Source organism: Pecten maximus, chromosome 3 (assembly GCF_902652985.1).
Source record: "Pecten maximus chromosome 3, xPecMax1.1, whole genome shotgun sequence".
Taxonomy (NCBI): Eukaryota; Metazoa; Mollusca; class Bivalvia; order Pectinida; family Pectinidae; genus Pecten; species Pecten maximus.
Window position 1 is genome coordinate 2,108,025 of NC_047017.1, and position 13,094 is coordinate 2,121,118.

General features: G+C 35.8%; 1 protein-coding gene across 1 annotated transcript; it reads right to left on the bottom strand.

Moving 5' to 3' along the window:
* Window positions 1-2,294: 2,294 nt before the first annotated feature.
* LOC117322930 (ubiquitin thioesterase OTUB1-like) lies at window positions 2,295-11,611 on the bottom strand. The gene is made up of 8 exons (XM_033877897.1): window positions 11,491-11,611; window positions 9,704-9,756; window positions 8,678-8,776; window positions 7,650-7,768; window positions 6,995-7,079; window positions 4,890-4,993; window positions 3,817-3,907; window positions 2,295-2,783 (listed from the first exon to the last, which is right to left on the bottom strand). The coding sequence occupies exons 1-8, from the start codon at window positions 11,516-11,518 to the stop codon at window positions 2,586-2,588; spliced, it is 777 nt and encodes a 258-aa protein (XP_033733788.1). The 5' UTR covers window positions 11,519-11,611; the 3' UTR covers window positions 2,295-2,585.
* Window positions 11,612-13,094: the final 1,483 nt, after the last annotated feature.

A 13,094-nucleotide genomic window follows, 5' to 3' on the forward strand; every position in this document is an offset into this window, starting at 1 on the left:
ATATAAATATGTCTTGTGCATTTTTAATTGAATAAACTGAAATTTGTTTGACCTTAACGATATTGGAATGAACAAGGAAGTGTGGAACTCAACAGATGGCGCATGATGAAATTGTCATCTTACAAGGGCATAAACTGCCATTCTAGATTCTAACAAAGGAACATTAATGATATTTAAAATCACTTAATGGTTGGCACCAAGATGCCTCTTTCAATGTAAGACTCATCTTTCCCCTTTTCCTCTTAATCATTTGAAAACAAGGCAAATGAAATCGGAGAAAGTTCCATGAAGTACTTTCCGATATATATAGTGATAACACAACTGCATATGTTACAAGTGGCCCAGAGGGCCTGAATTGCTCAAAAAGCAAGTAATAACTTATTAAAGAAAATTGGCAAAATTGCAATTTCAAAATTTTACGTTTTGTTAGTGATGTTTATGAGTACCAGTACATCTGTGCACAAGTTTTCTAGAACTTCAGAAGAAGATTCTCAAAGAAAGAAATTTGGCCCTGTGGCCTTGGAAACGGGTCAAGGACGCTAATATGAGGAAACATCATAATGCCCTGTCCTGGATATCTACAGGCAAAATATCAGGCCTCTTGGTTTTCGTGAACTTGATAAGAAGATTGTTTTATTGCACAAGACCTACTGGCAAAATATAGGTCCTCTGGGTCTTCTGGAACTTGAGAATAAGATTCAACATATTTACCTCGTGGCCTCATTGTTATGAGAAAACTTTATAGCACTCTATAGCAGGTACCTTCTTGCAAAACATCGGTACCCATTTTTGAAATTTCAATTGCTTTGACCCCTTTTTGCCCCTCCCTCCAGTCACCTTGAAGGTTGAGGACCATATAATTCAGTTTTGGTTTACCTTTTGCCATGGAAGGTTCTTGCAATATTTTATTGAATTTGGTTTTGATTTTGACAATTGAAGTTTTGCATTGATATTTCACGTTCAAAGAAAGTTCTTATTAGATCTCATATATTGGTTCTCCTTGCTATCAAATCATAATTGTAGAGACAAGATCTGTTTTACATAAAACCAATGAAGATCCCTCTTTGATTTTTTTTTTGTGTGATTTCTATATACCAAAGCATTACCAATATACTGTCACGAAAAAATACAGGTCAAGGTCATTGGTGTAAGACACCAATATACTGTCACGAAAAAATACAGGTCAAGGTCATTGGTGTAAGACACCAATATACTGTCACGAAAAAATACAGGTCAAGGTCATTGGTGTGAGACACCAATACACTGTCACGAAAAAATACAGGTCAAGGTCATTGGTGTGAGACACCAATACACTGTCACGAAAAAATACAGGTCAAGGTCATTGGTGTGAGACACCAATATACTGTCACGAAAAAATACAGGTCAAGGTCATTGGTGTGAGACAATTCCATAACACTCGAAAGCAGGAATCTAACCTATAAGTTGAGTGCACTTGCTTTTTTACATGAGAAGACTCACAAATGAATTTTTAACTATTTGGCCCCAGTGACCTTGAAAATAGGTCAATGAAATTTATATGAGGAAACTGCATACCACTCTGCACAAGTTACCTTCTGGCAACATATTGGACCTCTTGGTCATCTTGAACTTGAGAACAAGATTCTTGAAATTATTAATATATTTTACCCCTCTGACACTGAAAATAGGTCAAGGTCATTTATATGAGGAAACTTTAATGTACTCTTCCCATGTACCTCCTCGTCAAATATAAGTAACCAGTTGCTTATTGTTTTCAAATGAAGATCCCTCTTGGATTTCTATAAACCAATTCATTGCCAATATGCTGTCACGAAAAAAAATAGATCAAGGTTATTGGTGTGAGAAAATTTCATAGCACTCCAAAGCAGGAAGAAGTTTTAAGTTGACGGATACAGCTGACCACTCATGCACCATACAATAAGTTCACTGGCACTTCCTGCCTGAGCTAAAATGATAGTTTAGTGTGTTTCCTCATACATCAGCACAGGGGCTTGTCACATTGTTTCTGGGGGCAGGGGTTTGGTTTGTTTTTGTTTAACGTCCTATTAACAGCCAGGGTCATTTAAGGACATGCCAGGTTTTGGAGGTGGAGGAAAGCCGGAGTACCCGGAGAAAAACCACCGGCCTACAGTCAGTACCTGGCAACTGCCCCACGTAGGTTTCGAACTCGCAACCCAGTGGTGGAGGGCTAGTGTTAAAGTGTTGGTACACCTTAACCACCCGACCACCGCAGCCCCTCTAGGGGGCGCAGGGGCTTGCCGAGTAGATATGTTAGACATAAGTAACACATAATATATTCATATGTTTGCATAGTTTCAGCACTTTTAATTAAATAAGATTAATCTAGATTTTTTGAAAATGATCAGATGAGGTGACCAACAGCTGATTTAATCTTCCAGATGAACTAGAATCACATTTCGGAAATATCAACTCTCACAGTAGACTGAAACGATACACAGCCATAAAAAAGAGGTATGAATTTGATGATATCAATGCCTGGTATAAGTCATGAGACCAGTATAAATGAAATCCAACGTGACAAGAGGAAAAAAGTTCATTGATGAGAAACGATAGTAGTTTTGCTGTCAGGAATACAGAATATCATAGTGTCCAGGTCGATATAAGAGGTACACAGAAGGTTTTGATTCCTCTGGAAAGTCATGGTGATTACAATGGCCACTGTCTCCTCGATCCATATATACAACTCGTACTGCCACACCTAATGCAGAGGTTAAGGCCATTACCTGAAGATGGTCGCTCTCTTTTCCCATAGGTTCAACTTCCTGTAATTGAGAAAAGATGGGTTATTGAGAAATTATTGCAGAAACATATGGATCGAAAATAGTAACATCAATCATTTATGGATAATACCTTCATGTATATGATGTATAAGTCCTCTCGGCTATCTAACTTGTACATTAAGGGAGAATTGTGCATATTCATTAAGGTTTTAAGCATTTCTTTTACTTTAACTAGTAGTAAGACATGTGATATGCTCCATATTTTAAAACTGCTATCTCTAAAGATATGGTGTATTTTCAATCTTTTGTGATATGCTCTCGATCCATATCTTTAAACTGCTATCTCATAAGTTATGGCGTATTTTCTCCTTTTTTTTTCTACTTCAGACCAAGATGATGAAGATTTAAAAAGAGGCTAAGAGGGCCTGCATCACTCACCTGGACATTCAAGTAATCAAGGCAAAATACTCCAATTAAAGTTACGGTAGATTCAAATCAAATCTGGATCAAATGCTGTTATATGTATTCTTAATAATGAATTTTAAATTATTTTTTGCTATATTTTCCCTTTTTGGGTCATTTCCCTAAGTCCCCAGGGAGCCACATTTCCCAATTATAAAATACTGGATCTCCTTTGCCCAATAATGCTCCAGACCAAATGTCATCAAAATCTATTCAGTTGTTCTGGACTTGTGGTGATTTAAATATTAGCCTCTATTTTCTCTATTTATCCCCACCCTTCCGGCCCCAGAGGAGACACACCCTTCATTTATACAAAATTGGATCACCTTTTCCCAATGATGCAACAGACTAAATTTCATCAAAATGCATTCAAGTGTTCAGGACTAGGAGCATTTTAAAGAAAATGTTGACAGAAGAACAGACAGAGGAACGAAGGCTGCGTCATTGGCATAAGCTCACCACCCTTTGGGCCAAGTGAGCAAGTAATACCCACCATTTATATAAAATTGGTTCCTCTTCACCAAAAATTTGATGAATCAGTTTTTGATAATTCACTGGATAAATGTATTGAATGTAAAGATTTTTCACTTCAAACCAATCATCATATATATACCTGATTACAAAATTCTTTGACAGTTCTTCCTCCTTCGATGAAATTTTGGAAAAAATCTGCCTCTTTCTGAAGATACCCAGACACTAGTAATCTACAATAAAATGAGGCAAAAGTTAATTTAAAGCGGATAATACCAATCTATTTTGTGATATTATCAGAAGGGTAAGAATTTACCTGAGATATAACACCAGATTATCAGAAGTGTGAGAATTTACCTGAGATATGACACCAGGTTATCAAAAGGGTGAGAATTTACCTGGGATATCACACCAGATTTTTCAGAAGGGTAAGAATTTACCTGAGATATGACACCAGATTGTCAGAAGTGTGAGAATTTACCTGGAATATCACACCAGATTGTCAGAAGAGTGAGAATTTACCTGAGACAGAACACCAGATTGTCAGAAGGGTAAGAATTTACCTGAGATATAACACCAGATTGTCAGAAGGGTAAGAATTTACCTGAGATAGAACACCAGATTGTCAGAAGGGGGAGAATTTACCTGAGATAGAACACAGAAGGGTGAGAATTTACCTGAAATAGAACACAGAAGTGTGAGAATTTATCTGAGATGTAACACCAGATTGTCAGAAGGGTAAGAATTTACCTGAGATATAACACCAGATTATCAGAAGGGTGAGAATTTACCTGAGATATAACACAGAAGGGTAAGAATTTACCTGAGATATGACACCAGATTGTCAGAAGGGGGAGAATTTACCTGAGATATAACACCAGATTATCAGAAGGGTGAGAATTTACCTGAGATATAACACCAGATTGTCAGAAGGGTGAGAATTTACCTGAGATATACCACAAGATTATCAGAAGGTTGAGAATTTACCTGAGATAGAACACAGAAGGGTGAGAATTTACCTGAGATATACCACCAGATTATCAGAAGGGTGAGAATTTACCTGAGATATACCACCAGATTGTCAGAAGGGTGAGAATTTACCTGAGATATACCACAAGATTATCAGATGGTTGAGAATTTACCTGAGATATACCACCAGATTATCTGAAGGGTGAGAATTTACCTGAGATAGAACACAGAAGGGTGAGAATTTACCTGAGATATACCACAAGGTAATCAGAAGTTCCCTGGTCAATGAATGTTTCATGTAGTTCTTCATTTGTACATGGAACACCAACCTTCTCCACAACCTCCATGAACTGCAAACAAATATATCATTTTTTCAGTTATACAATGATTATAATATCTTTATAATACAGTGGACCCGCGATAATCCGGACGCCGATAGTCCGGAAAACTCACAGTCCGGACGGAAATGCACGGGAACGGATTTCCGTAACGTTATTTGTACTCACCAGTCCGGAAATTCGGATTCCGATTCCGGAAGCCCATTTTGGGAACGGAACGTACTTTTCATAATAAATTTCCCTCATTAATCCGGACGATTTTTTCACCACGAGGAGAAAAAAATGCCGGGGCAAGTCACCCGTGTCGACAGCTGTACAGACTATCGCTTGACACTGTGCGTAGTCATAGAGACCGCTGCCAGGTCATAGCCCCGGGTGTTTACCTGTGTTACGATGTGTAGCTTTTGTTTTTATAACGGTACGTTGCTTTTTCTCTACGACCTAAATGTTACAGAATTTATGCACAACCATACAGTACGTGATACGATAATTAATCAATCTCAAATACATGTAATAAATTTATGATCGGTAATTAACATCATTAACACTTTTATTGGGTAAACACGGATATCGGCTTTGTAACACCGTTACGTGAAACGACGACTCATTGAAAGATGCATGTTATTAATTACATACACATTTACATATTAAGCAGTGATCACAAGAACTGGGTTGATTACACACAAATTAGTCAATAGTCGTCTGATACTTAACTAAGCGTCACATTGTTAAGTGAATACGGGTTTAATAATTATCGGACATCTTGGGTAGTTCTTGCTGGTGTCGCGTACTTTTAAATAGATAGCTTGGGGTTTCTGGTACGTAAAAATCATAAAAAACCATGGACTGACGGTAAGTTGTAAAATCCGGGTATTTTATTTAAGGTATTTAACGTTTGTAATTTCTACTTGATTGTGAACCTCCGGGACGTGACACGTGTGTTGTTTGTAGGTCACATATGCCCGCTATAAATAAAACGATTTTCACTTTACATGTTCTTTTAAAAACATAGTTTATTTTTTACTTTCTACAAAACAAAACAAGAATCATATCAGAAACATAAGTATATTTATTGTTAAAAAGTCTGACAAGTCTGACGTGTTTATGAAACGTCCCGGATTGTATATAATCAAGGGAGATAACTCTTACATGACAATTTTTTTGACCTGGTACACGAAATTCGGCAGTCCGGAAAACTCGTAATCCGGACGGTTTGGACTGGGAACGAAGGTGTTCGGATTATCGAGGGTCCACTGTATATACTTAAATGCTATATGCATTATTATTTCATGTTATTTAACTATTCAAAAATAAATCTTTAACACTAGATTTACCTGAAGTCTGGAACTGGAGTCTTTACCTACCTACGGTTAGATTAACCACAAAATTATGATAATGTATATAGTCACAGCTAGAACTAAAATACTGACAGGTCAGCAAGGGCCCCCTCTTGTGGCATTATATATATCTTCCATAATCAGCAAGAACATATCTGCCCATATAGCTGAGGTTGAAGTTTGATATTTCGAATTCAAAAACAATCCCAAGGAAGAAAATTATTAATTTAGAATTTACTATGATATGACTCTTGTTTCCTTCCACCTCCATATTTGCTTGGCTGACAGAAAATGTAAATGTACTGGTGCAATCTTCTTTTGTTAGTTTTGATTTGTTTTACTTCTAAACCTCTCCCTTCAAGAGCCATGGTCAACTTTGTCTTTGACCTTTCCACCAAAATCTATACATACTTACAATATTATTGAAGTCCTCTATAGTAAACTATGGGACCCTAAACTGACCAAGAGGAACCAAAATTACTGTGTCCAGCTATACTTACAGTATCATAGAAATCCTCTATAGTAAACTGTGGAAACCCCAGACTGACCAAGGGGAACCAAAATTGCTGTGTGTCCAGCTATACTTACAGTATCATAGAAATCCTCTATAGTAAACTGTGGAAACCCCAGACTGACCAAGGGGAACCAAAATTGCTGTGTGTCCAGCTATACTTACAGTATCATAGAAGTCCTCGATAGTAAACTGTGGAAACCCCAGACTGACTAGTTCATCCTTACTCTTGGAAGCCACCTCCTTAAACCTAAAAAAAAAAAATTAATGTAATTAATACTGCATGTTTCTGACACTTTCATTCCACAAGTAGGAAAACACAAACATTCTGCTGCCTCCAAAAACATACACTCACCCACTTGCTTACAGCTTTTATGGGAATTAAATTACCAAAGCTGTTTATAGGATATCAAACAACACAAAACCAAACAATTTTTTCTCAAATCACTTATTTTCTAAGCTAACTACCAGGGTATTAAATTGTGTTACTAATAAGACACTTGTGTGTGTTGAAGTATCCCAATTCAATACTCAATTTTCTATTTCATAATCTTGGATTTTCCCAACTGGGAAATGTGAAACCCAGGGAATATGAAGTTTACAATTTGGCCATGGAAGGTTTCTGCAGAATTTCATTGAAATTGGTCTAGGGATTTCTGAGGAGTTGAAATATAAATTGTTAACAGTCACATAACAACAGACAGAAAGCGATTAGAATAAATTTCGGCTGGACCGGTGGACAAAGGAACGATGGACAGAAAACATGGATGACATATCAGAATCCTTTTGATATAGAGCAACTTTAACAAATTCAACAAACCTAGCAAAATCCTCTGGAGAAGACAGTAATTGTTCTAGGTAAGCAAACCCAAATGCACGGTAGAAACAGTTGCCATCACCTCTTGTTTTTCTTACACATTTGTACTTGCTTTTTAAATCCTGAAAATAAAAACAAGTCACCTTCATATTGGTCAGCGCATGAAGGAAGAGAGATCATTCAAACAAAGGGAATACATTTTGCATATGGTACCCAACATTGAATGATCTTTATTGGTTCCATGTAAGACTGATCTTTATTGGTTCCATGTAAGACAGATCTTTATTGGTTCCATGTCAGACTGATCTTTATTGGTTCTATGTAAGACTGATCTTTACTGGTTCTATGTAAGACTGATCTTTATTGGTTCCATGTCAGACTGATCTTTACTGGTTCTATGTAAGACTGATCTTTATTGGTCCTATGTCAGACTGATCTTTACTGGTTCTATGTAAGACTGATCTTTATTGGTTCCATGTCAGACTGATCTTTACTGGTTCTATGTAAGACAGATCTTTATTGGTTCCATGTCAGACTGATCTTTATTGGTTCTATGTAAGACAGATCTTTATTGGTTCCATGTCAGACTGATCTTTATTGGTTCCATGTAAGACTGATCTTTATTGGTTCCATGTAAGACTGATCTTAAATGGTCCTATGTAAGACTGATCTTTATTGGTTCTATGTCAGACTGATCTTTATTGGTTCTATGTCAGACTGGTCTTTATTGGTTCTATGTCAGACTGATCTTTATTGGTTCCATGTAAGACTGATCTTTTCTCTACTATAATGATTTGATGTCTAGAAGAACCAACAGGTGAAATGTAAGAAAGATCTAAAAGATTTATTTTTTTTTTTTTGTTAAAAATAGCAAAATCTCAAAGTCTCTGGGCATCTAGGTTATTGAGAAGAAGTTATCAAAAGGAAAGTTGACATCGACAGGCCAGGAATTACGGCATAAGTTAATTACCTGCCTTTCAGAAAGGTGAGCTAAAAATAGAAAGTTACCATGTAGTTTAAAATGTTCATACCTGGATTTTCCCTAAGTATGTCTCATCCTCTTTTGAATAATCAGCACTGATGGTGTCAAAATCAACCACCAAACTCACAAGAGCTTGGTTCTCAGCAATCTTGATGAAAAAGAAGAAAAAAACATTTGTGATAGTCATTTCCTAAAATGTATCCAGTTGCAAGAGGAGCTGGAATTTACAGCAAAATCTAATCATGGTGAATCATCAACATGTAATTAAATAACTTCATGGTGATAATTCTCTTATGTGAAATGTATACATGCACACTCACTGAAGCAAAACATTTTGGGCAACATTCTATGTGAATTCTCGTTCTTCATATCCCTCCTAATAAACATTCCTCTTTATAATTATAGAGAACATGAACATGTTGAACTTATATATTTATAGAGCTCTCTCATGAAAGTTATTCCATATTTAGTTTAATTACTTATGCTCCTAATACAAACCAACTTTGTTTTAAAATGTCAGTACAAAATGTTCATCAGTAAAAGTATACAAAAGGTTACTTTGACCTTTAATCGTGCGCGCGGCCGAGAGACAACCTTTGGTCATTACCGGTGATTCCCTGTTAATACTGATCAACAAAAATATTCATTAGTGAAAAGGTAAAATATTTGATCATGACCCTGATTTTAAACCTTGAGACTTTACATTTGGACAGTGGTGCTTTGTTTATTTCTGACTATAATTGCTTTATGGTGTTGTAAAAAAATGTTCATCAGTAGAAATATACAAAATTTGAGCTTGACCTTTGACCCAGTGATCATGACTTTACCCTTTGGTCAGTTTATAATTATCATGACTATTTGTTTAAGTATGACTAACTTTGCTTCATAATGTCATAGCTATATATATATAGCCTATAGGAATATATTTTTCAGCTAATAGAAACAAAATCTTACCTTGACCTTTAACCCAGTGACACTACTTGTTTAATCTTGACACTGCAGGCCTTCATTTCCCCTAGTATAGTAAATGTCATAATATATCCCCCAAATCCTAGGTTAACCCATGTATATTTACCTCTTTTTCAATTTTTCTTTGCTGTGCCAGGGTAGCTTCATCATAGTTTTTTTCTGTAAAGAATAAAATGTGTGATAATTAAATCCTCACTATATCAGACAGAAACAAATTACAATAGTTTTACTGCAGTAAACCTCTGGACAGCTAAAACCAGCAGTGAAATAATAGAAACGTATGTATGTATAAATGTATTGCAAGGCTAGAGCAGTTTTCATATACACATGTAGAATTGAAACATGATCAAGTGCCTGAGAGGATAATTAGTTTGTACAGTAACATTTGATTTGGTTCAAAATATTAACTTTGAGTCTCAACAGCATATTGAAACAAGAGACCCAGAGGACCTGTATAATATAAGGAGAAATAGAAATTACTATAGAAAAATTTGGAAGAATATTGTTACATCTTTTCAGTTAATATCTGACTTGTAAGGATGACACACTGAAACAATATTATGTAAATTCTTAACTTAATTTACATGTAAAATGCAATTCAGTCAATTGGATTATCACAAAATACCCAACTAAAGCACAACTTGTACAACAATGATCACATGTACACGTATACGTACAACCCATTACCCTAAACGTGTGAAGTCTTGGTATTTTCCAGGGCGTGCTAATCACAAATTGAGTTTGCTGAAAAAAATCTTACTTTATGTTAGAACTGCAATTGACCAGAGATCTATTACAGAGAGTTATTATATAGGTCTGTTAACAAGTTTGGATTATGTAAATCAGGGTCAATTAAATTATATACAATCAGAGTGTGAACTATCATTAGCTAAATCATTGTATTTATTGAACAAGAGTTCTCAGAAGACAACATATAGCTCTGCAAGTGGGTTGGAATTCTGAATTAGTTTTTTAGATGTAGGTCACAGTCAAAGTCTGCATGTCCGAAAATGTAGTACCAATGGAAACATCCTGTCACAAGGAACACATTTGTCAAATACCTGTATCCTCATTAGTACTACACAACACTGTTTTATAAAAACTTTAACCTAGATGTCTACGGATGCCAACAACACCAGCTATTATTACGGACAACTCTGGTTAAACAGCCCATGCCAGCTCGTTTGATGGAAACCCTACTGTAGGCCTATTGCTTATATAATAGCTAGCTCCCCTGGACATTGTCCCAGCAAATAGCCAAAAAATATATGTTTGAACATATTCCGCCTATCAAAACTGACTGAAGGTTTACATAACCTAGGTCTGATTGACATATTTACATGGTGTAGGCCTAGTCATGATCAATGAAGCAAACAATGCTTACCCTTGCAAAACGCTTGGTCTTCTTGTAGATCTACTTTAAGTTTATCAAATTAATATTTTTGTTGGTATGTTCGTATTATTTGCTCGTTATATGGATTTGCGGTTTTTGTTAGTTTTTATTTTTTTATAGACTGATGAACGCCAAATAGGTTTTTTACTTGCTTGTTTTTTTAATAGGCCTACTGAAACAATACTGATCAATACCTACAAAATGTAGGCCTACAGTAGGTCGCGATCGGATTTCTATGAAACGAGCTGGGCTGTTGTCCAAAATAAGCACTAAACGGACCTAATGGTCTTGCGTAACTCTCTGACAAAAACTACAATAGATTTTTTAAGCTTAAACGTTAAAAAAAAAGAGAAAAAAAAGACGATGCATGATATTGATAAGATGTAACAGCTCGACTGCTCGAGGCATATAGGATGCGCTGTACCAGTTAGACTGATAATTGTAAGAATATTTCGGAGTATCATCTACCTGTTAAAGGTCAATAACACGGTAAAATTTACCTGGATCGAAGGAAAACGCTTCAGCCATTTATCTTTCTAGAACGTTGAACGAACAACACGAGAAACATCCATTACCGGAAACAGAGCAGATGACATCGCCGTAACACCGCGTAGGGTTACCTACAACAGTTTATCGGTTACATAGACCTGATTCAGTGTAACGAAATTGGTGAGCAACATCTGATTCTCAGCTATAACATTTTGACAAATGTGTAATACAATGTGTCAGTTGGTCTTTCTATCGTTAATTTCATATACTAAATTGCAAAAGAGGTAGAGAGTGGCCAGATATATGATTTTCCCTATTTCTTTGTCTTTAGAAAGCCAAAAAATATTTTTGAAACGGTACTGTAGGGATTGATTTCAGGAGACTTCTTTCCAGTTATGATACATCAGAGACATGTATATCTGGTATATACGTCTCTGGATACAAGTAGGCTGGTAACTTCCACCAAAAATGAAAAACAACTTGTTGTAATTTTTGGATGTTACAGCAATTTTTTAAAATGATTATCATGGGGGGGGGGGGGGGGGGGGGTGGAATAAATTTCTTGGAGGAGTAGAGTACAACACACACTCGTAAAAATAACAAATAACTTAAAACCATGTTTGTCTACTTTTCAATATAATCAATTTAATGTTTATATGAATGAAGAAAACGCAATTTTGTCATAATATGAAGAGAACTGACACATGCAGCGACTCTTATTACAAACATTGTTTTCATCCAAACGCGGACTTACGTCAGAGACCTATATACTAGTATATAGGCCGTCAGAGACCTATATACTAGTATATAGGTCTCTGCTTACGTGTGCTGTACTTTTTTTATCGGTATAAGGAACAGTTTCTGTCATAGAAACATAATCTAGGTTCGTGGATCTCTGGGCCCATTGAAGTCTTATAATTCGGCACCGAGAAGTATATATGGCAAATGAAACACGGACTCAAATGTAAAGTTCAAAATATCTATTTCATCAGAGACGTGTATCTCTGATTTCATCAATTCAACATTTGTATAAAGTGTATTTATGTGATTAAGTGTATTCACGTGAAAGTGTATTCATGTGATAAAGTGTATTCATGTGATAAAGTATATTCACGTGATAAAGTGTATTCACGTGAAAGTGTATTCACGGTGATAAAGTGTATTCACGTGAAAGTGTATTCACGTGATAAAGTGTATTCACGTGATAAAGTGTATTCATGTGATAAAGTGTATTCACGTGATAAAGTGTATTCACGCGATAAAGTGTATTCACGTGATAAAGTGTATTCATGTGATATCTCTAATTGAATTGAACCTATCTCTAATTTAATTGAACCTATCTCTAACTGAATTAAACCTATCTTCAAATTAGTATATAGGTCTCTGGCTTAATTAAATTAAACCTATCTTCAATGGACCTATCTTTAAATCAATTGCACCTATCTTTAATTCAATTGAACCCATCTTTAATTCGTCCTTTTTCCCTATTCACTATTGTTCGTAATTGAAGATAGGTTCACTTCAATTAGAGATAGGTTCAATTCAATTAGATAATGAACAACAGTCCGGCCCACTAATTAATTAATGCGAGGGTAATTAGAACACCAATATATAT

What these genes read in the sequence shown, in the direction of transcription:
- LOC117322930 (XM_033877897.1), bottom strand. Translation starts at nt 11,518, where the DNA reads ATGGCTGAAGCGTTTTCCTTCGATCCAG. An exon ending in TCGAGGACTTCTATGATACT is followed by an intron (nt 4,994 to 6,994) that starts GTAAGTATAGCT and finishes ATTTGTTTGCAG; the next exon opens with TTCATGGAGGTTGTGGAGAA. An exon ending in TCAAAGAATTTTGTAATCAG is followed by an intron (nt 2,784 to 3,816) that starts GTATATATATGA and finishes TCTCAATTACAG; the next exon opens with GAAGTTGAACCTATGGGAAA.